This window comes from Helicoverpa armigera, chromosome 2, assembly GCF_030705265.1.
Source record: "Helicoverpa armigera isolate CAAS_96S chromosome 2, ASM3070526v1, whole genome shotgun sequence".
NCBI lineage: Eukaryota > Metazoa > Arthropoda > Insecta > Lepidoptera > Noctuidae > Helicoverpa > Helicoverpa armigera.
In genome coordinates this window covers 3,307,005-3,334,248 of record NC_087121.1, presented here as the reverse complement: position 1 = coordinate 3,334,248, position 27,244 = coordinate 3,307,005, and the positions used below count along the sequence as shown (strand labels likewise).

At 35.6% G+C, this 27,244-nt stretch overlaps 1 protein-coding gene across 6 annotated transcripts in view; it reads left to right on the top strand.

The window, feature by feature from the left end:
- The window catches only part of LOC110372023 (caskin-1), a 273,544-nt gene that overhangs the window by 136,885 nt on the left and 109,415 nt on the right, over window positions 1-27,244 (top strand). The window contains exon 1 of one of the 6 annotated variants that reach the window (XM_021328527.3): window positions 4,216-4,546. The exons of 2 other annotated variants lie outside the window; for them this stretch is intronic. Coding sequence is in view for 2 of the 4 variants with exons in the window: in XM_021328528.3 (XP_021184203.3) it covers window positions 4,513-4,546 (34 nt within the window). In the remaining 2 variants the exon portion in view is untranslated. Of the gene's footprint in view, window positions 1-4,215; window positions 4,547-4,675; window positions 5,032-27,244 lie in introns of those variants that run through there. 3 more of the 6 variants (XM_021328526.3, XM_021328528.3, XM_049843521.2) reach the window with 3 other exon arrangements.

Genomic DNA, 27,244 nt, shown 5'->3' with positions numbered 1-27,244 from the left:
ATTTAAAACTATAAATTAAAATGAAAATACCTAAATAGATAAAAACCAGTTACAATGCCGCTGTAGGTCATCAATACAATAAGCATAAAATTTTTACCTAAACTATCAATTATGAGATTACCGATAAGCCACATTCAGAAAATTATGGAAACTTGTTTTGGAACACGTTACTTCATATTGCCATATTAATTTAATTAATAATCCATAACCGATTGATGTCAGAAAAAATACTAATGATTGATGATAAATCTTCAATTTTTAAATTTAATTATACGCGGTGTAACTAATGAATCTATTTTAGTCTTAATAGTTAATTTATTGGACGTATTTAATAAAGTGAAAGTTGAATAATTAAGTCCACCATATCTATTTTGGCGAAGTAACGATTTTGACTTTTAACAGCAGTACCTGACCTCATCGAATAGTTCTAAAAAGAAAACAAAGACAAATCAAATCAAATCAAATCAAAAGTCATTTATTCAAACTTGGGTGCAAAACAGCACTTTTCGAACGTCAAAAAATAGATTTACAAAAGACAGCCCCCAAAACGCCCACCCTTCACCACTTCCTATGTGTTTTTGCTGGGAAGAAGAAGTGGCGCAACAAACTCCCCAGCAACACATGTCTTTCTGTTAGGTTAGAAGAACCTTAAACATTGTTTGATATGTACATTTGTATACAATTTAATTTGTATATTACATTAGAGGACAATACAGTAAAATAATTTATACACCACATGCTAGCTAGCACTCACCCTACATACCTTTACTAACTCAAGCATTGAATATGTTTGATGAACAGAAAATTATAGCCTCCAATTATTTACACTTAATAGTATATCAGGGAGTGCCCACCTACATGTGCTATTCTTTTGTAAACTAGTAAATTAATAAATTAGACCGCTCAGCCAGAACACATGTAAAATAAAAAGAGAAAATTAAATTAAATATAGTCAGTAAGACGACCTGGCATCACAAGCAGCACCCGTTCACGAGCATAACGCGAGGATCAGCCATCGCCCCCCTCGCACATTTTTGAGGGAGGGAGGCAACCCGACCGCCGACGCTACCGCAAGCAGTGCCGTCTAAGGGAGCATGACGTACTCACTGCTACACAACTCAATATCAAGATTAAATTATCAGACAAGAAGGATCCCTTAATTCAAGTCTTTAGAATTATGTCCTAAGATCCGCGAACTAAAACACTTAACAGGACTTAACTCCTCAAAACAAACACAGAATCCAGTAGAAAGTAGGACAGCCAGTACTAGTACACCATACGTCAACAAAAGGAACGGTGCAGACAGAATGCGTGGCCACATGACAACTGGGGCTCCCAGCGTAGGTAGACGATTATGAAGCCAGGCGGTGAAATATTGTTACGCCACTATGAATATTGTAAGAGGAAAAAGCTAAAAGCTCTTTCAATTTGTACTTTCTTGCTGAAAGTGTAGAAGAAGAATGGATGTTTGAAATCTGGTAACATTTTTAAAGGGCTTCTTAAAACCTATCAAATAGTAAATTGATGAGAGTGTACTTTTTGATCAACAGTATGAAGTAGATCTCCCCAAATGGGCTTATAAATTTCAACTAGTCTATCCAACAGCTGGTAAATAAACAGTAAATGTCTATATGAGACAACATATTTGCTACCAACATACTTAATCAACTTGATATACGAGTAACATATCCATATAAATAATTATGTTCTAAAACTTAACGAAGCAAAGATTAGTATCTGAAGGGAACGGAAATTAAATGTCATATTCGTATTTACCTTACATCAATAACGTTATTATAGAATATTTTACAATGCTCTAGTAAATTAATTTAATATTTCACTGAGCTTATATTCTGATTTCTGAAAGTACAGATTCTTGAGTATAATTTTCCATACGAACGCAATTAAGCCACTCATTATATCATTCTTTCAAGTGTTTAACTCGATAAATTGCGAAAATTTTACAATTCTTTCTTTCCAAGTTTCTTTTCCATTCTCCATCGCAATATGTAGTTTGAAAGTAACTTCAAGTTGCAAAAAATTCGATCCAATCTCAAATTCTTGAAACGCGTACTCGGTCCCTTTCGACTGAGTGCAACGACCAACGACACCGGTTTTATTAGCTAATTGTCAGTTTTCGAAAAGATATTCCTAATTACGCGATCAGTACTGAAGCTTCACTTTCCATTCGCTCAGGTTCCAAGCAGCCTTCATTCATTGGCGAGCGTAAGATTAATAAGATTAATTGCAAAAGTTAAACTTTGAAGAACAACTTGCTGAACTAATTAGAACTCGTTTCTGTTAATCCCACACAAAACGCGAAGTTTTAATATGAACGTCTAACTGCCATCTACTAATGTTAATAATAACGGGCGAGGTAGGATCGTGACCCGTCAGACGTCCTTGAGGTCCGACCTTCCCAGAACTTATTCAGAAAATAAAACTAAAAGTATAGAGCCCCGAGCTGATAGACGGCTCCGATCCCAAACTAGTTTCACAATTTATCGCTCCTGTACAATCTCCACGTCGAGATGGGATTATGTATCTAATTACAAAGTGAAAGATTCCCTTTTTGTGAGAGGTAACATTTTGGGCGAGAGGTTCCTCTTAAAATTTAATTAAAGGACGATGGGCGTTTTGGTACCCTGTCCAACAGTGTTGAATGTAGTACCATTGCGTAGGTCTTGGCAAGGCAAAAAATGTTTACTATGACGACTAGTCCCAAATCCTTGTCCATTTCGCGTGACATCGACTAATAGAATGCATAATGTTCATAAATCATCAACGTAGATGTAGTTCTTAAATCCAACTGTATCGAATAAAAACTGGTAAAGTAACAAAAAAACTAGAATTTGGCCTTTTTAGAATGTTTGCCTGCCGATTGATTTGAAAAAAGACTGTGCAAACCTTTGCAGTTCACGCAGAACTAGCTGATGTATTTGGTGAAAGTTTTTCAGTCTTTACAAACAATTGAGGTTGAAAAGTCAGAAGACGATGTTTACATAGTACATATTACGACTCAATCTTGCTCGTCAAGACGTGCTGAGATAATGATGGATTTCTTCTTAAAAAAAGATGAATATAAATGTTTTGAGCTTTCGTCAAATCAGATGACGATTGTGTTTCCGTAGTATGACTCCATAGACTATTACAACCTTTAGATTATAATAGAGTGTATCTCAAACAATGTAAGATGTCTGTTAACTGAGTTTAAAATTATTACACTGACGACATAATATGCCTCTTAATGAATTTGCATATATGGATGACATACTTGTATGTCGATTCAATTTTTATCGTTACTCGGATCGGACAGCTAATTGAGGCAAGCCCCATAGTTTTTATTATTCTTCACGTTAATACCTTTCTAATGATATATCATACGTTACTGTTGGAGCGGGTACCAAATTCCATACAAAGTGCCCATTGTCCTTTGAAATCTGAAACACAGGGTACGTTTTGATTTGATTCGCAAAGAAAGGATTATGATAGATGAACGCGTGAGGTTATAATAACAGTCTGAGTGAAAGCTCTTGAATAATGAATCTGCGATCCGATACCTACAAGCTTTGTTAAATAAATCTTCATAAAATAACTACTAATCTTAAAACCCATGGGGCTAATAAATAAGTCAAAACAATCTAATTAAACAAAATAGAACATTCTCTAGTGATATGCAATAAGTCATCTACGATTGATGATCTCGAGATTCCGTCATGATTTATAGATTGGACCTTTCAACTTAAAAATGTAATCAATCTTTATTTATCTGAGTACACAATTTATAAGTTCAAGTATTTCTTTGTACATGGTAATAATGTTGTATAATAATCACATCTGGAAAAGTATTATGATTGTTGTTACGAGTGGTCCACATAGTATCTATGAGATCATCTTTCACGGTGTTATGGTCGAGTGTGGTTGTGTCATTGTGTCACATCGTTATCGATGCGCTCGACGCTGCCGCTGCACCGCCGAGTGCCACACGCCAGATAACGGGTTCCCATCGTAGCGTAAATAAATTTTACAATTTCAGTTTATTATATTACCAAACTGGCTTTGCAACGGCATGGCAGTGCAGCCCACACGAGCGTATCGCACCTCCGTCAAATCACGACCTACTCAAACGAAATCCCCGCGTAAAAACGAGAAGAAATTTCATACAAAGGCAGGTTTCGAGTCACGACAGTTCCATCGAGCCATCGTCGGATTTGTTGGATGCAGTGTTCGGGTTCGGCGAGAGCGCGGGAAGGGGGAGCCACCGCACGGCAACGCCGCCGGCCGCGCCGCACCGCGCGTCGCCCGGCCAGTCTGCCAATCGCTCAGCGCAAGGACGGACGCGCGTTCGGTAGTGCCACTTTCAGACGAGTGTTTAATAACTTGTGACCAAACTTAGTGCACTCCGATTACGAGTGGATCGGATTATCTGCAGTGTTTGTGACGTTCGACTACAATGAATGTGTGTTTCTAGTGCTGGAACTATTTAATAAAAAAGTTCTATAAACCGAGCCGATGGTCCTCTTGAATAGTAACATGAAAATTAATGGTAAATAAAGTCTTCCAATAAGTTTTTGCATGTGTTCTTATGGATATGTTCACTGTCACTGTTGGTATGCTGTTATTTACCTGGATGATCTGATGATCTTGGCTTGCACGACGCACACCCCATTCGTTCACATTACGTGGTGGCAGCACACGGGAGATCTGGCACGGGATAAAGGATTCGGAGAGGAGCCAGGGTTTATTTATTAAAATATTCAAATGAGCGCGGTGATATTCCATCCGGACCACCAAAACGGCCAAAACAATAGCAGACCTTGTGTCTGTCAGGCGACATTGACTCTCCGAATGTAAATTCGAGTTAGCGCGAACAATCGAACCTAGTGAGTTTAGAAGTCGATATATTATGAATAACAGCTAGTGTGTGTGACCGTGGTGCGCCTACGGGACCAGCCGCTGTGGGTGGACGGCATAGTTCCGAACCGCCTAGAACGACAGTGGGTGTTTGAATGGAGCCAGTTAATAATAATGGTGAGATTTAATCACCGCCATAGAGGTTACACAACAAAGCTATAAGCATGCCCATGGCTCGATTTGTAGATGAAAAGCCCCTTATAACATATTCTGAATAGTCACTAACAAAGCTTTCGATAAAGTAGCAAATTTTGGCTTGTAGTTTACATAGGTACTAATCATTAATCCGAACTTAATGTTTACTTGATGAAGGTATCTCAATACACTTGAATGCAACATCTCTATGAGACTGTTCTTGAGATGCGACCGATAAATAAATTAATCTTTGTGACGTGCAGCATTAATAAAGCTATAAAAACGTCCGACGTTGAATAGACCAGGAATCCTTACAATCTCCAACATCCTGTTGCTGTTGACGAGGGACATAAATTTCGCACATGTTACGGAATAGACCTCAGATGTCGACTGACAAAAAACAGACACCGTTCCGCACATGTGTGGCCCAAATTGAGCCAAAAGAGACTCACACGACAGCATAACCTACCTAAATGGAATGGAAGTTTCAAAAATAAAAATAATTCAAATGATAAAAAAACCGAATGACGCCTACGTAACGCAATCAAAACAAAGGGGAGAAGAAATTTAATTAAAGACTGAATTACCCAAGGTAACTATGTTATTACTGTATGCATCTGCCCGTGAATGATGAATGCGTTCGTTGAGAAAATAACAAAAAAGCTTAAGAGAAACCTGCGCGGGCGAGGGTGGCACGTGGGCAGGCAGATGTGCAAGCGCATCCCGAGGCCTGTCATACATACGGTTCTTTATCTCACAATCTCGCCGGGTTTGCTTGCAGCTGAGATTTAAGATCCATTATTCTGCAGTTAATATTGTTAAGGGCTTCGATACAATCTCACAAAAGAAACTGCCATGGGTCACGTTTCTCCTCCTAAAAGAACTTGACACTCACCAAAAAATACGATAAGTATCTTTTTTGTAAATCATGGTACAGAAGCTTGATTTGAAGTAATGGGTGTCTAAGTTCCAAAGAGGTCAAGTCCGGCTCGTAGGACCGAGTTTTTCCATCGATTATGATCGCCTGTATCTCGTAGACGGTCGTCGCCTTTTACGGCAACCTGCGCTCGCGCCGACTTAGTACTGACAACTGTGGGATAGTCGACATCACTATCTAAGATAACTATCGACTCTCTAGGTGTTTTCATAATTTCTCTATCCTTACTCGAGGCGCGCCTATTGAGAATATCGACGGTGACTATGCGCTTGACAAAGATACCCCAGCGGTTAATACGGAAGATTGGAAAGCTCATAATTCTTAGATGCATGTGGTACACGGTGACATATAGACTTGCTTGGTCATTAAAGTTTTGTCTTACACTGAGAAAACGATCCCGTGTTATGTCTAGTTAAGCTCTTTGTGCAGTAAGCAGTAAGTCGTTATGGTTGCGTTAAGCAAAAAAAAGTGAGAACAAAAGTGTACAGACGAAAGCGATGTTATTGTTGGTCATAATAACAAGCTCTTTCAAAAAGAAAACAAGCAAAGCAATAAAGTATAACAATTTTACGGATCACTGGAACATAGCAACGAGCTTAAACATAGTTTGTAAGTGGTAAAATGTAATACAATACTTCCATTTGTTTCTGTAGTGGCTGTAACTTGGTACGGCAAACACATTGTGGACTTAAGCAGTTCTTAGGCAAAATGTATCGAGTAAACTCGACTCGAAATAATGGCTGAGAACGTTTTTGGAATATTAATTTGAGGCAAATGTGTGAGCAGAAAATTATAACAGATGCCATTCGTCTTAGAATACGTTTTGGCATAAGAGGAATGTATATGTCACCGTAAGATTACAAACATCGTTAGATTACAATCTATCTCGAGAGATTGTAAACTGTCGAATTATTGTGAACTGTAACATCTGATTGCAAAGCTCTCCCTGATTGGTCAGTCTTTTTGTAAGATCGACCAATAATCCGTTCTGTTCCCATGGAGTTCCCGTAGAGTTAGGAATGAAATAGAGGTGTCAGTTAAATAAAATAAATGCTCTTCAAAAATTCTTCAAGTATTTGTTATTTAGTACGAGTATGTAATTAATATTCCTGACATATGGAGAGAACAAATTGTAACGAAATATTTATTCTTCAAACACAAATTGAAATTGGAAACATATTGATTTCTGACACTTACGCGAATATTAGACATTTAAATAAAACTACTTTTACGGATTTTATCGCGGTTATATTATATTATTTAATCCCGACGTTTAAAACCGACCGCGAAAAAATCCGTAAAAGTAGTTTTATTTAAATGAAATTGGAAAATTATAAGAAACTTTTATAAAAAAAAAAAAAACTAAACAATTAGGTAGTTTGTCTTCAAACACAAATTCATTCCTAACTCTACGGGAACTCCATGGCAACAGAACGGCTGGTCGTGATTGGTCGATCTTACAAAAAGACTGACCAATCAGGGAGAGCTTTGCAATCAGATGTTACAGTTCACAATAATTCGACAGTTTACAATCTCTCGAGATAGATTGTAATCTAACGATGTTTGTAATCTTACGGTGACATATATATGCTCTTAAAACAAGCTCCGTAAGTAATTATTTTGAGCATGTTTCTGACGAGAATCTGCTTTGAATAAATTATTAAACGTAATGTTTTTCTTGGGTGCAAAATTAATGACAAAACTTACCTTTGAAGAAACAAATACATATGTATTCAGTACGTATTATGTACTAAATAAGTTCCTTATAAATGGAGTAAGAACATAAACGCAGAGATTATATTTTAAGATCTGTACAAGATAAAAATAACAAGTTACCATTAAAGACAGATACACAAACAACTGAAAGGAATGCATTTGTTAATCAAAACAACAAAACCGAGTACAATAAAGATGTAATCCTTCAATAGCGGGCACGTACCAACCACCTGCTCAACAGCTGCTCGAATTTACATCTGACGGTGAAAAATGACCCTCAAGCACACCCCAACAAGTTAGCAGATGTTTTAAAATCATGCTGTTCAAACCACACGGGCAATTTAGGAATTTCACTAGAATGCTCCTCGGGTGAAATGTAGTCTGAACCGAGGAAACTCGTTTTGATAAATAATTGCAATAATTGACGGTAGGGAATTGATCGCAGTATCGATATTAGAGATTAGAGACGATTTAGAAAGCGCATGAAAGTTGATATGAATAATTGTATCAAATTGTTTTGATTCGATAATTACTATTGTTGAACAAATATGGGAGACGATAGATCATACCTATCATTATATCTTTGCAAGTAATAAAAAGAACTCGAAAAAGATTTTATACTTACAAAGAACATTAAAAACACCAAAAAGGTAAAATTCGCAATAAGCTTTTCAAAAGTTGCGAACAGAAAGAAAGTATCGTAAAAACTTGATAAGAAAATAAAAATTAATAAATTTCGACCTCAGCAAAGCTTTTGACAATGTAAAGCGTCTCCATTACCCACGGTCATAAAAAAAACATTCCACCTTAATTTACTTCAAGAATCTTGACGGATTCATTTATAAAATTAATTCCTTGAAACGCACCCTAAGAACCTCTTAACCGAAAGTGCGAAAGACGAGCGAAGTCTTACACAATTAATTTCATCCCTCCCTTAATCCGCTATTTCGAGCTTTATATTATGTGGACCAGTTCTATCATTTTCTTTACCGTTTACATCGAAACCTTGTCTACCTCTATTAGGCTCGTCCATGTGACTATTACTTTTGTTTTCATTTACATATGTGTTACTCAATTCAATGAACATGTTTTTGCCTATCGTACTAACCAAACATACTATATTCGTCCTACGCCTAACACCCACATTAAAACGACTAAGCGACGTATCTGTTCAGTAAAAGTGGTATCACATCTCCGCCGTTGCGCCTGGAAAGGAAATTGAGCTGAAAATAAATCGCCCTTACAACGAACTTATACTAAAATAGTCGAACATTCGACGGCTTCCATTTCTCTGCCACCATTACCATATCCTGTGTTCCGATGTGTTTGGCTGAGTGCGCGAGACCATAACACTAAGTTTTGAACATTTTTATATTGCTTTATATTCTAGAGAAGTACCTAGCATCGATGTTTGAACTCCTTAAAAGTTGAATTTTCAGAACAAAATTGGGATCATAAAAATGTGTACATTGACGCTATCCTTGCATATTATGTTTAATACAGTTTACTATAGCTATTTAGTGATTTAGATATTGTGCGATTTCTCCGACCTTATGTAATAACGGTTAATTATGGCATGGAAAGTAATTTACTTCACACCAAAGCATTACAATATTGCTATTATATAGCATGACTTGGACATTGTGGGCTGACGAGGGGCGGTCCCAGTGACATTACATCGTTAATCACTCTCATTCTTCATAAAGAAAATTTTGATTTTCAATTTGAATGGCCCACAGTGATTACCAAATCCAATACTTGTTGATAAATGACATTGGTTAATTAAAACTTGCCGATAGGTTCGGCTTTCTTTTATTGTTACAAGTTTATTAATGGGTGAATTGAACGTAAATAATAAACTACAGTTACACATTCCAACGTCTGCTTCTCAGCATTTAGGCGAAAACTATCGCTGTCACTGCGCGAACCTAGTTATTTAAATACATAATATCAACAACACATGCGTCTCTAGACTTCCCGAACACGTGAACTCATTATTTACTTCTTTTTTCTCTACTAGTTCACCTTCAATCACCGTTGCTCTTCCAAATTCTAAATTAAAATATGTTTCAAGGTCCGGATGTGAATGTTTTTTTATTCCTCACTTTCCCATAGGGTTGTGCTTTTTATCATCCTGTTTGAACACAATTAGGTCGGATTTGGTATTAGCTACAGATGTCAGTTTTTTAATTTCCTTTGCTTTTGTTTTGACAGTTTGGGGTGGTTTTTTGTGTGTCATTTGTATTTTTACTTAGTCACGTTTGGTTTAAGCATGTTTGTTTATTTGTTTGAGATATTGATTCAATGTGTTTGTCTTGTCCTGGCTGCATATTCATGTTGCACTTTTTTAACCCAACAACAAAAATGCACTGATCCAAAACTCTTACTACGAGTATTTCCCAAACAAAAGAAATAAGACCGCAGATTCAACAAGTCCATTAAACCTGATTCCGTACTACAATAAGTATTTTCTTTTTCATCTTTTAATACAAGCTCATCTCAATGAGTAGACATAAAAACATTTTTGTGAAACAAGATGCCATTACATCTGCGTAAATTTTTACGTTGCTTTTCATCTTGCGACTGCAGAATGACTTCATTTCACAATAATTCTTCGTACTCTTGTATCATCGTGACTCAATTGTTTTATTTTGCGATGCGGTAGTTTTGTGAACTTAGAATTGAGCACAACTATTATATTCTACAGGTCGATTTATCCTACAATTAACGTTATTTATATTAACATTATTCCAAGACACATAATAATAAACAAGCTAAAGTCACGATTTAAAAGGATTTTATTAAGAAAAACGGATGTTAAGTAAAACGACCTTGTAATAAATAAGTTAGTTCTTTTTGCACTACAGTTGCGTTACAATCTGACATTTACTTAAACCTAATAAACATTTCTCTTTATGGTACCGAGTTTGAAAGGGACATGGGAGTTATCAATGATGATTGTGGTACTGTCAATACAATTTTAGTTACATTATTATCGTCTGAGGCTTAAGAAAGTGCTGTTGTTTCTTGAGCAGCGACACAGCTCTTGTCTAATACCGTTCTCAGTGTCATCTCGTACAGTGCTCGGCTTGAAGATCTCACACCTGACGAGATGAGTGTAAATTGCAGGTGCCTCACTCTGATTAATGTCCTGGCACGCCGCCAGACTGGCTTGCAACAAGTCTGCTCTGTCTCCAATAGATTTTTACTTGGAACTATCGTGTTTTGTAAACAATCTTGGTAGGAATAAAAGAAATGGACTTTAAACTCAATAAATTGAGATCATCGTTTCAAAGAAAGCAATGTAGATATTATGTTGGCACATTGCAGCTGCTTCGCAAAGTATTCTTAGAGTACCTGTGGAGCAAATAAATTGCTGTTTATCTTCAAAGGAAGTGTGTGAATCACTTCAAAACTGATTATTATCTGTAATTTCATGAAAAATTTTATTATCGTAGCTAATAACTAGGCTCTTTGAATCACCGTTGCTTTTGCTATCAAATATTTTTACTCCTAACACTTGTGTCCCGTCACTAAGTAGAGCCACATTCTTACCATTGTTATAACAAAAATAAATATCATCACAAAGCAGCTTTCTAATGTCTAAACACACAGATACTAATAGTACACTTGTACCATCACTCAGACATTTTATCTCCCCGCCAAATCCGAAGACGTTTCTTTTAGATCAAAGCTCAGATAAAAACCTTGTCCATTTGCATAGCACCTAAATTAAAAGGGAAAAGATGAGGTGTTTGATGGCTGATTATTATCTACGCCACGTTTTATTATATTAGGATGAAATGTTTTTGTAATGTTTGTCGTTAAAATGTTGTAATTTTGCTTAATTATCATTGGCCGCGTCGTTTTCCTTTGTTCCTCTCGATTCTTTATCACGGTTTATTTTCTTGATGCTGGCAGGTTGCCGAAAGACATTGAAAATGATGGCAAACTTTGCGGTTGCTATAAAAAAATATAAAACCAAAAAATGTTATGCAACCGCTGGCAGTTTGGCTGAAATATTTTACAATAATAATTTCATTGAAGTGGCAAAAATGTCGTATAAAATAAGTGGATGTCATCACTGGATAAACGCTACACGAATTCACGTCCATGTCACAGGTGGCGTGTAAAACGTTTTCGAATATTCAAGAAATGTTTTTAACTTTTTTATGGTCTTGTAAAGTTAACGCATGTAAATGTCGCTGTCTCACGTTCTCAACAAAAGTGCATGTGTCTGGAGAACTTCGGCCCATTTGTTGTGTCGTGTCGCGATTAGTCAAGGTGTCCATTCCTGGCAGCATCGCTCTCATATTAAGCAAAGACACTTGGTGTAATCTGTGTGCCATATTTGGCACCACAATTAGCTGTCTTTTCATTTTCTTTGTGCACGCTTTATCTGTGTTGTATGACTGATGCTTTGGATTTCTTTTGTGCTTGGTGCGTGATTGTATCTTCCATTTATGTAAAGTTCTATATGCACTTGTTTGTTTACGATAGTGTATCCATCAGCATGAGCAAGACCTTAAAGATCAACACCATTTCTCTTACTCACTTTAATTAAATTTATTAAATTCTCTCGTATCTTAAACGCACTTGATATATGATGCCGGTTAGCTTATCTTTACCATGAGAATTGACGGCACCATAAATACTGTTAACAACTCCTTTGAAGGGAATAGAAAAAGAAACAAAAGCAATCGATTAATTCAACCCACGATTATTCATTCGAACCTTTCGAAATATAAGACAAGATCTCCAAACGATTTGTCAATAATAAAATAATAAATCAAGTGCATTCGTCGAATTTAAATGAGCTTCGATTAAACTGCTTCACCTGTACGATATTTATCTCAAAACATGTAAATATGTTGTTCGCTCTGTGTATGATAACTTCGTAAATTAGATATTATATTACCGTTCGTTATGATGCAAATAAGCCGACCAATCGCTTGAATAAATCGTCAAAACCATGAATTAAGCATTCGTTACATGATTGATCTGACAAGTTTAATTTCTGTGATAATTCACAGAAATTCCTTATAATGCGATGTGAAACCAAAATATTTAAAGCACAAAAGAGCTTCAGTGAATTCACGCGTCGACCCCGGCTTCCCGGTTCGTCAACTACCAACGCAAGACCGTCATAAAAACTAATTAAACTGTTACGAACAAAGGATACGAGAGAGCACATATAACTATAGAGTTATCAGCTGAACAAAGGGCCGATGTGTCTAAGAAAGCCGTTTTAATGACTCCATAAGCTATACGAAGCGTAAACAATGACAACGGGAAGGTAGAAACATACTTAGATGACGGTACTCCTTTTAGGGCGAATAGCTATCGAATCTAAATAGTGGAATGTTTGGTGCGGCTGGAAATGTTTTAAGCTGTGGAACAACGCAACAAGTTTATCATAGAAATGGATCCATTATTTACAGAAATGTGAAGATAACAATAGTCTTTGCTCCTGGCCCATATCTAGAAGTCTTAAAGGCGAATAAATAATAATATTTAATTAAATTAACAGCAAGAAGCACCAGACAGCGACATCCGCTGCAAACAATTATCGATGTCAACAGCTGTGACGTGTTCATCAGCGCAAGTTAAGTGTGTCGCACCTATCACCGCATTGTATACTCCCAACGATTTATATTCCCCGTGTGACGCCGTGAATACTCAATTTATTTCCACCGATAATGTCAACCGCTAATCAATGATTATCATCAGCGGTATCAGTAACCCCGCGGTAACGCGATACAACTATCTGTCATCAGGGACACAATTGATTTTGGTTTGTTCAACCTCGGTCACCAACGTATTTGTCATTTGGTGGAATTCTTAACGCATTTCTATGTTCTCACGGAGCTATACACGCATTTGTCAAGTTTTCTTGCCTTGTTAGGACGGAATTTGTATTAGAATTTATTATCACTGTTTGTTTCTAGTTTAGCAGTATTGATTATTCTAACGCTAGCACTAATATTTAGTGGTGTAATAACATTATTATTACAGCAATCAGTATATGCTGTTTCTAAATATTAACAGCGCTATTACGATATGAGTTCTACCAATTTCCTATAATGAGTTTCTGATCGTTCGCATAACCAAACACGATTATTAATTGAAACCCATAATAAATATTAACTTTTAGAAATTGGACGACGATACAATAGAAACGGAGGTTACTACGCTTGACAGGCCAATCCATCATACGACGCTTGTACTATGGGTACAGTTAAACCACCTCCGGTCCAATCAGAGTTTTTATTTGATGTCAACGGCCGTTCAATAACGAGACGCGAACATAGAATCATGCCATAGACACACACAATCAAAGCAAATAAAAATTATATTAATCACTATCTTGTACAATAGAGGTTGTGAAGCGAAAACGATTTTTTACCACAACTAGAACTAGTTCGTTTTTGCATGATACGCAATTATGACTAACGACTCTAATATAAGTTCAATACGTTTTCGCCACGTGTCCATTGAACGCATTTAACGGTATTAACTATCCAGCTTTCTAATGCAAGCATTGTCGTGAGGCTTTGAATTTGGCCTAACATTCGATATGTTTATCAGATTTATCGATACAATAATTATGAGCATGTCATGACGGTTCACAAATTTCGAAACTGCATAATCATCTCTGACCTAAAGTGCGTTCGTGGAAATACAAATCGATAATGTCTCCCGTGTATGGTCGGTGTTCCGTTACGTATTGATGATCGGTGTAGCGTCACTACGTTAACAACTGTTAACAAGCTTCACATCACCACATATCACGGAAAATTGCACTGTCGTGTTATTATGACTTCCTCGTGAAATTCCACGTAACACCTTAAAAATACATCTGACAAGTCAAAATATACATCTTCAAGTTTTTAAGAGGTCCTGCCACGACCTCACGTATGGCGCCCAAAATAACAGAATACATTCACAAAGAACAAGAGAATGTTTAAATAACTGTCAGAGCTATCGTGTTTTTGTCAGGGAAATCTCGTTAAAAATTGAGAGGAATGCATAAAAACTGGCTTTCATTTAAACAGCTGTCCGGTAAAAAGATAAAATAAAGGCCCTCCCAACGTCTGTGCACTCGAAATGCAAACGAGACGACAGAGATTGGCAAAATTTTGCCACAACGTGCGGTGCGCCTGACATTCCCAATTTACGTCCCCGCTCCACTTTATATTCCAGAAGTGAAGTTGTACATTTTGACGACGATAACTGCATTTGTATTTAGTTCTGTGGCATTATGTCATCGTACAATAAATTGGATGCAAGCGGCCGCCCATCAATCTCGTTAGCTTCAGTAACCTGTATCTACGTCAATGTCAATGGCTCGACAAGGTGAGGTCGTTTACTATCCATTGACGAATGATTTGCAATTTCGTCGGCGGTTCCTATATTTTGTCGAGTCTTTATAGCCGGCCGAGTAACGATGGCCTTACTCGTGGCCCGGGGTAATTTAGGACTATCAGTTGGCCCCGCTTTCACCACTGATGAATGACCCGGGTCTCGCGTCCCTTCACACTTCATGACGTGCTATTGAGCGGCACAAATCGCTTCCCTTTCATCGCTCTCGCTGTCTTGTTTACAAGAAATTACATTTTAAAGGCTCTCGTTAAGGTGTCAACAGCTGCGGCGTCTGCTAGGAGGTTCCAATATGAATTTCGCTCGGCAGTATCAATTTCGCAACCGGCAATTGCTCTGTCAGTCGCGAATTATCAATGCAACAATTACGGCTTTCGATGTTGATCTGTTATTACCATACGTCTGGTATCCAATGCCCGGGGGACTCGGCAGATTAATCGATTGGATAGTCACTTTCTCTCGTGCCGGGGTCAGGTATTGTTGGCGCTAATGTGACTCGCGATCGGCGATGGTCACCACGCGAGTGGGCTTGTTGTTTACTATATTATCTGATTGTGGATTTCTCCACCGTCTAATAGATGAGTAGGAAACGCAATACCCATATCCCTTTCGCTGTCCAATTAAACGGATACGTTAACACAATAGAATATGTTTTTTGTCTCCCAATTCAATGCTTACGTGATCGTATGCTAAAATATTTAGAGTAGCTGGTCACACTTCTAAGTCGTGCGATATTTTAGCGAACAGACCGTAACAGTTTAGTTCAACAGGGCTGTTTATTTAATCAATTATTATGGAGCTTATTTTATCACTAGCCGGCCGACGTCTCGCTTGCTCGGTTGATGTAATGCAAATTCGATTTGTAAGCACTGAAGCAGGTGTTGATAAATACTTTAGTAATTAGAATTATTAAATACAACTACCTGGTATTACAATGTATCGACATCGTTTAATGCACTTATTATAGTTTCCTAGAAGTTTTCCACAATATAAAGCGTACAGAGGAAAAAGGTTTCTTCATATAGTTTTATCGCTACACGTGCAGTATCTATGAAAACTTTAGCCATTTAGTTCTCGCGAGATAAAGGAAATACGACTTGTTATGAAACTAGGTAATCTCGAAAAGGCAACGAAGAAAAAGCAACATCCTACTGAGTTTAATACCGTGGTGTTAGTAATCGCTTCTATTTTCTTCTAATTAGAGTTGTTAATTAGACAGCAATTGTGGGCTAAGCTTTCTGAGTGCTTTCTCTAGTTTAATTAGCACTATCAATTGTGAGAAGATTGGTTCTTCTTGTCAGTTCCAGGCACAATATAAACCGGACAAAGCTTTCAAGCTATCCAACAGCTGGAAAAGGTTTCTAGCGATATTTGAAAAGTACCCTTATTTGTGTTTTGGTTTATAAATTCCATAAAAAAATCCCCTTTTACATATCTTTGTCTTACTACGTCCTACGTCAAATAACTAATGTCTTCTGAGCTTGTTCGTGTATTACCTAAACTGATAGCAACATTAGCAACAACTGAATTCGGCTCGCTATTTCATGGATTCATTCCAATTTTGAACCGAGTTTATTGCACCTAAGGCCTAAACTTTATTACTTTGGTATTAACATTTTGGTACAATCTGAATAAATATGAAGTACTTAAATAATACTGATGGCATGTAAATTAATATCTGAACATCAAAATACAAGAAGGTAAGGCGCCTGACCTTGAGAATTAATTTAAATTATTACATTAGCCTGTCAAAATATTGTAACTACTATAAAACACTAATTTATGCTAAAGATCTTATCGTATATTTTACGACAGATACAATCCATTTCATTTGCAAAAACGGCCATTCCTATTTTGGGAGTCGGAGACACTTCGAACAATGTTTCCGAAAGAAATTTTATTTGCAATTCAAATACTTGTGTTGCCTTGTAAGTTCCCTTTGTACTAACCGACGCGATAGCTCAGTTTACTAACAACTATTATTGCATTAATTATATTATTTATTATTTAAAAGATAAATGTTGTCAACACGGTCTTTGTACGTTGATGTAATTTACGTTCGAATGTGCTAATTATCAGTAACTTACACCTACATACATGAGGGTGCCCTCAATAGTTCAGTGAAGGTCATTGACCATAGATAATTGAATTCTTAGACTGTTTGATGTCGTAGTGGGAAGTCCGGCGTTTTCCTCCTTTTTTCTTGAGGCTTTATTGTGTTTTTATGGCTGAAAATAGTTGTCTAACAATAAGGACATTAGTGTTTCCTTGAGTAACGGTTTCAGGCTATCATCGTAAAAGTAAAAAAATAATGGTTTACATTGATAACCAGAAAAATTTTAGGACGATAAAGCTTCAAAATGAATGAAATATTTATACATAGGTATAAATCTAACAAAAGATAAACAACTTTGAGTTTTGAAAAATAAAAGTTGTTTTTTCTTTTTTGTTTTCAAAATAAGGCCACACTAAATAGGTTACAACCACAATAACCCAGGACCATAAACAGCCAATGACGCCGATCTTGAAATATACAGGGGGCGAACTGTTATATTGCACAGGGTGTAGCCATAAGCCGCAGAAGCCAATTAGCAATTCTAATAAAAGCTGAGGCAAGCTATCGCAGCACTAGCGCGGGTGCATCGACTATCGATCTTGCTAGTGTTGGGCTGCTAAATTATATTACGATCATACCTTTATTGTAACTTGCAGCCAGAGTTATCTTTTTTTAAAAACTCTTTATGGTTTGCACATTGATTTTTTAATTAATTTTAGCACAGTGATGTATGGTTTTACTAGCACAATATTATAGTGCAGATATACGTTTTCATGCATTTTAATTTGTCAACCAACAACTGCCGAGACTATTCTTTGTGCTAGTTAAAAGACTGCAAATCTTAGTGCTCTACCTGCCAGAAAACTCCTTCTTCTAGAAAATTCTGTCTCGTTATGTTTCAGTATTCACCTACTTTCTAGTTCTTAGTATCTTTAACACAATCTATCGTTGTCTAAGTCTGTGATCTATAAGCGGTCGATAGCACAAAAACTGTTACTTTTCTTTTGTTGACAATGACAAGTAATCAACAGATACAATATGGAAAATAAACCGCGTTATCAATCCCGGATTGGGTGTGGCTGGCTAGATAGGTATTGCATGATGCATAAATATTATCATATAAATTGATCTTAGATTGTGAAAGTATATTTAGTATATCACCTACAATTTTGCGTATACCGACGTAAGGTAAAGATATCAGGCTGCGGGATTGTTCGAAAGAGTTACCCTGGTACATAAAGCGCCTACGACGGAACACGACGGTTTTAAGTCAGTAAGAGTCCGACACTCCCTCACCGCTGCTGACCCACAGCGGGAGGGGTCATTTGATGATTTTAGACGTCCTTACAAAAAAGGTAAAGATCAGCACAGTCTTTTGTTTTACTAAAGAAGGATTTTGCTATATATAAAAGCGCTCCATAATATGAATTACTTAACCTTTTATACTTGTGCAGATAATCTCTCCATTATACCATCATACATATCAGTTTATACATATTTATAAACAATTTACAAACGAGTAGATTATGTATGACACACACCAATTTTAAGATAGGCAAGTGTACTAACATTGAGTCATTTAGTTGAATGTTGCAAATAGACTGCATATCAGATGTCATTTCATATATCTAATGTTTAATTGAAATCACCTCAGCTAATGTTTCTATTCTAGGAAGCTTGATAGATTAGCATTTGTTATTTAGTGATATCATGACTAAAGTGGGAATTTGATGACAAAATGTGTACAATATTTTTTTAAATTAAGTACCGACATTTCTCACTTCTGATTTGGTTTTCAATTGTTTTGAGTGTAGGTACTTTATGTTAGCCGCTGCCTCCTGATTGTATTATTGAGCCTACTTGAGTCTGTTATTTCTCACCATACAAGCATGACCCATGCATCAAGTGCATAACTGATTGACATAAGTGAATGAGCATCTACAGTCTATATGTATTTTGTCACACACTTTTTTACTATGCACTGTTGGATTATATAAAGCAAAAACTAATACCCCTAACTTTCGATAACATTGTTCTTTGTTCTATCTGAACAATCTACTGTTTATTTAACTCTACACACACTGCGTCACGGGATCTTGTTAGACGGACGTATTGCTTCCAAGTACCATTTAAAGTATAGAATAAATATTTCAATATCAAATTAGTATATTATTTCTTTTAATCCCATACCTCCTATAGGTTATGGGCCCAGTGCGAAAAAGGACATTTAGTAGTGAGAACATTCAGTAGTGCGTAGTGACAGTAAAGTGCATAGTTGTAAATAAAAATAAAGTTGTGACAATGGAAAAAGTGAAAAGAAACATTAAGCCTTTTAATGGAGAAAAGTACAGTGTATGGAAATTTAGAATTCGTACACTGCTTTCAGAGTTAAACTTGCTCAGTGTTATTGACGAAGAAATTCCTGGAACGCGATCCGCTGAGTGGGAAAAGAATAATAAGGCAGCCAAAAGTATTATAGTCGAATATTTGGCGGACTCATATCTTAATTATATTAATGAAAATGGGACTGCTCAAGCAGTTTTTAAACATTTTGACGCGATCTATGAAAGGAAAAGTGTAGCAACTCAATTAGCGCTGAGAAAACAATTATTGGGATTAAAATTAAAAGCCGATATACCCTTGATCAAACACTTCTCAACATTTGACGATCTGCTGACAGAATTATCAGCTGCTGGAGCTAAATTAGAGGAAACGGACAAAGTAGCTCATTTATTACTTACTCTCGAATACATATGATGGCGTTATCACTGCAATTGAGACACTATCTGAAGAAAATATCACTCTCGGTTTTGTAAAAACTAGACTATTAGATCACGAAGTAAAATTAAAAAACGAGAGTCGTGATACCAGTTTAAAGATACTCCATGTTGAAGAAAAATATAATAAAACAGATACAATCGCACAAAACAAAACTATTTGAAGAATACAACATTCAAGAAAACAAACAAACAAAAATTTGTGAAATGTCATTACTGTGGACGCAAAGGACACAAGAAACAGGATTGTTTCTATTTCAAAAGACAGACAAATATACAAAACAATGCCCCAGAAAGGACAAGACAAGTCCAAACTATTGCCCTGCAAGAGGGAACGACCTCGAATTCTTCTTTTTCAGGATTTGCGTTCATGACAAGCGCATACCATTATGAAAAAGACCACTCGACAATTAAATTCCTATTAGATTCAGGAGCGTCTGATCACATCACAAATAGAGATGATCTCTTCACATCGTTTGAATGTTTAAATCCTCCTTTAAAAATTTCAGTAGCTAAAAACAATACATTTATTTCAGCAACTAAAAGGGGAAACATAAATCTTATCAGTCAAACAGGAGTGCAAGGAATACTTACAAATGTATTGTTCTGTGCCGAAGTACCATATAATTTAATATCGGTATCAAAGATGCAGCAAGCAGGATTCACCATAATATTTGATGACAAAGGCACACAAATTACAAAGGAAGGTAAAATCATCATGAAAGGTAAGACATTGAATAATCTTATAGTTCTAGAGTTTAAAATACCAGTAATAAAAGGGGAATCCGCTTCCCAAGCATGTTATGTTAATGAAAATAAATATGAATTATGGCATCAACGCCTAGGACATATAAGTAAAACTAAATTCCTGCAGTTAAAATGTCATAATATGATTGATGACTTAGATGAAATAAATACCGTAACTCCAAATGATAAGTTGTGTGAAGCATGCATAAATGGGAAGCAGACTCGCCTGCCTTTTAATAAAGTTAAAGACAAAAGTTACATTAAACGCCCTCTGTTTATTGTGCATTCAGATGTTTGTGGTCCTATAACACCTCCAACAATAGATAACAGAAATTATTTTGTTTTATTTGTTGATGAATACACACATTATTGTGTGGTGTATATGTTAACTTACAAATCAGAAGTGTTTACAGCTTTTAAAGACTATGTCGCTAAAAGTGAGGCTAAATTCAATTTCAAAGTAGTAAATCTTTATAGTGATAACGGTGGTGAATACTTATCCACCGAAATGAAAAACTACTGTAGAGAAAGAGGCATAAGCTATCATTTAACAGTTCCTAGGACCCCACAGTTAAATGGTGTTGCAGAACGTATGGTTCGCACAATAACAGAAAAAGCTCGTGCTATGTTAAATGGCACTAAAGCATCAAAACGTTTTGGGGAAATGCAGTTTTAACTGCAGTTTATTTAATAAATATTACGCCTACGAAAGCTTTAAGTCAATCAAAGACACCATACGAGATGTGGCATGATAGGAAACCAAGCGTTAAAAATCTCAGAGTTTTCGGTTCAACTGTATATGTTCATAATAAAACCAGTAAAACAAATTTGACAATAGGTCGTGGAAAGGAATACTGGTAGGTTATGAACCCAATGGTTATAAAGTTTGGAATACAGAATTCGAAAAATATGAAACTGTAAGGGACGTTGTAATTGATGAGACTAATTTTATCGAATCTAGGCCTTCATTACGACCTGAACGGAGTAATAATACATATTCCCAAGACGAAACTGATAATGACTCCGTAACAAAATCAGTGTCTTATAAGTCTCATAGTTCTGGCCCTAAATCAGATAGCTCTCAATCTGATGAATGCAGTACAAGTAAAATTCGAAAATCGGTAGTCATGAAATACCGAATGAACCTGAAAATGAATCTGAGAGTAGTTTGAAACACAAAAATCAGGATAAACCTGATGAATTTTTAAATTTACGAAGAAGTGAAAGACTGAAAACATGTTCGCGTAAATCATATAATGAAAATGACTATGATGTCTATAGTGCGTTATCCATCACAAGTAATATACCAAAATCATTAAATGAAATTAAATCTCTGAACGATAGGAATCAGTGGGAAAAAGCAGTCAGAGAAGAACTCAATTCTCTTAAGAAAAATAATACATGGACATTAGTACCAAAACCATTAAATAAAAATATTGTAGACTGTAAATGGATATTCACTATTAAAAATGACGTTTCAGGTCAACCTTCAAGATATAAGGCACGTCTTGTCGCTAGAGGTTTCAGTCAAGAATATCTTAGTGATTATAATGAAACATTTGCACCAGTTGCTAGAATAGCAAGCTTTAGATTCTTAATTAGCTACGCAAATCAATATAATTTACTGATTCATCATATGGATGTAAAAACAGCATTTCTAAATGGTACACTAAAGGAAGAAATCTACATGAAAGTTCCTGAAGGTGTAAAATGTAAAGATAATTACGTATGCAAATTAAACAAAGCTCTTTATGGCTTAAAACAATCAGCTAGATGTTGGTACGAAACATTTGAACAATGTCTCAAAGAAATAGGTTTTCAGAACTCCCCAGTAGATAGGTGTATATATATGAAAGGTAAAGGAGACATTTCTAAAAATATTTACGTAATCTTGTACGTCGATGATTTAGTTATAGCATGTGCAGATTTGCAAACAATGAATAATTTCAAAGCATATTTAATGACTAAATTCGAAATGACCGACTTACACGATATCAAATTATTTTTGGGCATTAAAATAGAGAGACACCATGATAAAATTACTTTAGACCAAAGTGCTTACATTAAAACCGTTTTGAATAAATTTAATATGAGTGATTGCAATCCTATAAACACACCGATGGAGCTTAAATTAAACTATGAAGCTCTTAACGCTGATAAGAAGTGTGACGCACCATGCCGTCACCTGATCGGTTGTTTAATGTACATTATGCTTTGTACGCGTCCGGACTTAAGTACATGCGTAAATATTTTAAGTCGGTACACAAATAAGAACAATAAAGAATTGTGGTTATGCTTAAAGCGAGTTTTAAGATATATCAAAGGCACAATTGATTTGAAGTTAACATATACAAGAAATAATTACAATAACATCCTAAGTGGATATGTCGACTCAGATTGGGGTGGCCACGATTGTAATGATAGGAAAAGCACTACTGGATATGTGTTTAAATTATTTGATCAAAATACAATTACATGGTGTACAAAGAGACAAACATCAGTAGCGGTCTCGTCTACTGAATCCGAATATATGGCTTTATATGAAGCTGTTAAAGAAGCATTATGGCTTAAGTCTCTGGCAGAAAGCATAAACTTAAAATTAATAAGCCCATTATTTTATATGAAGATAATAACGGATGTATTAGCATAGCTAATAATCCAACAAGTCATAAAAGGTCCAAACACATAGATATAAAATATCATTTCTCTAGAGAACAAGTTGAGAAAAATGTAATAAAATTAAATTATATTTCCACAGGTAACCAGTTGGCAGACTTGTTGACAAAACCTTTACCAGTCGTGTCTTTTATAAGACTGAGAAAAGGATTGGGTATAGAATAAGTTTTAATTTAAGTACAATTTCATTATGAAATGGTCTGATCAGGTTTTTCTGGGTTTTCCCTGATCCTGTGCAGCAAATGTTGGACCATTATTGTACAGTTGTCCCAGACCTTACTTGGAAGTATAATATGTTACGTCGTATTTATAAGTTGGTATTCACTTTGTAATGTTGAATTGTAGACTAGATACTGTATAGTAAACTAACGAATGACTAAAAGTTAGGGATTAATTTTTGAGGGGGCGTGTTGGATTATATAAAGCAAAAACTAATACCCCTAACTTTCGATAACATTGTTCTTTGTTCTATCTGAACAATCTACTGTTTATTTAACTCTACACACACTGCGTCACGGGATCTTGTTAGACGGACGTATTGCTTCCAAGTACCATTTAAAGTATAGAATAAATATTTCAATATCAAATTAGTATATTATTTCTTTTAATCCCATACCTCCTATATGCACTACAACGCAGTAACATGAAAAAAATCTATCATATTCCGGGTGTTATTCCTCTCCCGTTGTCATGTCCCATATTTGGACCACGTTACCCAACCTGCATGCATCATAATATATTACTGTCTCGTGTATGTCGTAATAGCATGGCGTGTTTTACTCCATTAACTGACCAGACCATTTACGACTGTTCATTAAAAATGCTTAAATAATCCTCAATTTAAATAGTTTTTTTTTTCGATTATTGAATCCTCAATTGTTTCGATGTTCTCTGTCGACAAAATTGACGTTTAATTGACGGTTCAGATTTATATTGTCTCGATAAGTGGCGAAGAACAGAAAGTATCGTAACTTGTCAATATGTTTGTTTATTGGGAAATGTCATTCGAACTGCGAAATTAATATGTTAAAACGTTGTAATGGATGCAATAAATTTTAAGATAACTCACTTTGCTCTCAAGGGTATCCGACTGATATTTTACACAGCTAAAACCCTTTTCGCGGGAATATTTATACAATATTGTTTTAAGACCTTGGACTAAATTACAAAACTAAATGGGCGATCAACATCTGTAAACTAAACAATACAGTATTAAAAACATGGTTCCTATTACACTTCACACAGTTGTAAACACAATTAAAATTACAAAAGAACATTTTAGAAATACGTACAGCTACATAATCAATGGGTTTCGTAAGCGACGCGACGGTTTCCGGCGCCCAAATCTTTAAACCTCATTCATTTAAGAGTCGGGTAAGTGCCTCTTACACTTTAAAAACTATTTTTAACGCCAACCGATTTCGAGTGGCACTCCAAATTGTCGGTAGTTACGATTTTTACTTTAACTACTGATTATATTTCGCGATAAGCAGTCTTAAAAACAACGAGATTACTCGAGTTTTTTAAGTTTCCATACTTATGATTATAGCGTATTAAAATATGCACGACATTCTCAGCGATGTTTGCAAAAATTGTGTTGAAAACTTTTTTCTAAATTGTTGTTTTTTTAGAACTCACATCCGCAATGAGTTGCGTGAAATAGATTAAAAATACGAAGTTTCTGAAAATATCTGAAAGTTCCCAAATTATTATTGCAATTTTTCTTAAACCATCAAACACTATTTCGTATGCCGTCATATAATTTGCCATTTTGATACAAGGTCAAAGGTCACTGACAACTCGTATATAGAAGATAGTGACTATGACGTAGCAATTAGTTATCTAGAAGAGCTGTAGACTTTACGGAGCCGTAAAAAGTGTTCGCACTACTTACTGCAAAGCGTTCCAGAAAGTTGTGACCTCTTTATTTAGCGGCCTGTTTTAGAAGCAAACTTGATAGAAATTGTTTCTTTTGTTTTATCACTACATGCTTATTTATGGTTTAGTTTCTGAAAATTGGCGAATATTTCAATTAATTTAATATAAAATAAAAATGTGAACATGAACAACACAGGTTTTACAAAAAAATATATTTCACATAAAATCTAACTTGCCGTCACATAAAACCAAATTGACATTGAAATACACTCAACTTTTTGGAATTCCAATTCAAATTCCAATTGTTAGTGTAGTTTTTGTCATAGAACCTATCAAAACGTCTTGTGAAATAATAGTGTTGTTTTCATTATCAGTGTTCGCGGTTCATTTCACGCGCGAGCGGCTACTGTGGTTCGTTATAAAATATCTCCAGGCTACCAGTGGTAGTAACTAGCCGTGATAGGTGAAAGATGTTACTTTCAGAAATTGTGAAATGCTTCATTAAATTCTGTCTTAACCAGTGTTAGGATTACTAAAGCTATTCGAAATGTTAAGCCTATCTACGCTATGTTAATTGTTTAAAGGTATTCGAAAGTGGAAGATGAAGTTTCTAAATATATTTTCATCTAAAACAATGATGTTAAAACTAGAACTATAAAGAACAAGATACAAGAACCGATTCCATAACTAATATTTATTTGCTGCCTTTATCGTTCTCTCGCTATGAGGTGAATAAAGATTCGAGATAGAAGTGGACCGCCCGAAGGCTCACAAGTATTTAGCATTGAGTTATTGAAATATTAAACATTAATATTCAAAATGTTGTTCCAAAGGCAATTTCTAATTGCTCTGAATATTGGCAAAAGTGGATCGAATTAATGGCTCCGCCCGCAGCGATACACACGTGGTTTTCGCCGTTGAATAATCTTTTAATTGCTACTGAATTCACAAAATCATGTCCCTATACAATTATGTAGTAGCAATTTCAAAAGTGAAAGCACCATTATCTAATTCAATAAAGGTTTTGTTACTTTCCAAATAATTGGTATCAAAATCAAGTTTTGAGATCTGAATCAAAATTCTATTGATTTAGTTTTCAAAGAAGATAAGTAACACAGGAGCATTGAATTGTCTGGTGAACAAAACAGAAGCAAGTTTCGTCCAATCATAAATGAAACAAGCCGAATGAAAAATGAACGATGAAAAAACTGGTATTATTCAGTTAAAGTAAGATAAATTGTATGAGGAAGACCACGTAGGCGAATGATGCAATCTTTTAATTTTTATCTGTTCTATTCTTTAATAATGATAAATGCATTCAACTTTATGCTGCATATGTGTTATTAATGACTGTGAAGTATCTGGTTCATTTGTTGGAACCGAAACCGGAGAAAGTTCGTCAATCATATGTTGAAACTTTGATGATTCATCTGTGACTTCTGAAACAATTTATATGTATAGTTATTTTAGTACTTATCTCAATCTACACTTCTAATAATGAATTTTTAAAACAGTGATGCCCAAAATATTCTATACTGATTAATCAACTGACACTCAATCAGCTTTCTCCATCAACCCTTATTCAATTCATACAGTCCAATCATCACTATTAATCTCCTCTTTCTCTTCAATTACAAAGTCCTTTTCAAATGAAAAAGAGACAGCAACATCGTTAAGAATTCATTAATGAGACTAATTGACATCACTTCATTCAGTAGCTTGATTGCCTCGTCGGGTCTGTTAATTGGTATCAAGGCTACAATTTATCTATCATTTACTTACATAATCATCAGATACACTCCAATGAAGATATCAAGTGCTTTATGCTTTTTTACAAGGAGTTGCAAAATGTTGTGTATTGAGCAAATATCTTGCCAATTTTGTGTAAAGCTTCTTCAGCTAGTTTTTGGAAGCACTTGACTTGCTTTTGACGTTAATTTTTTATGCAAATTAAACATACTTTTTGATCACTTGACCTCAATTATGGAATAAATTTCGACATCCGCAAAAAGTCTTCCATAGTTTGCG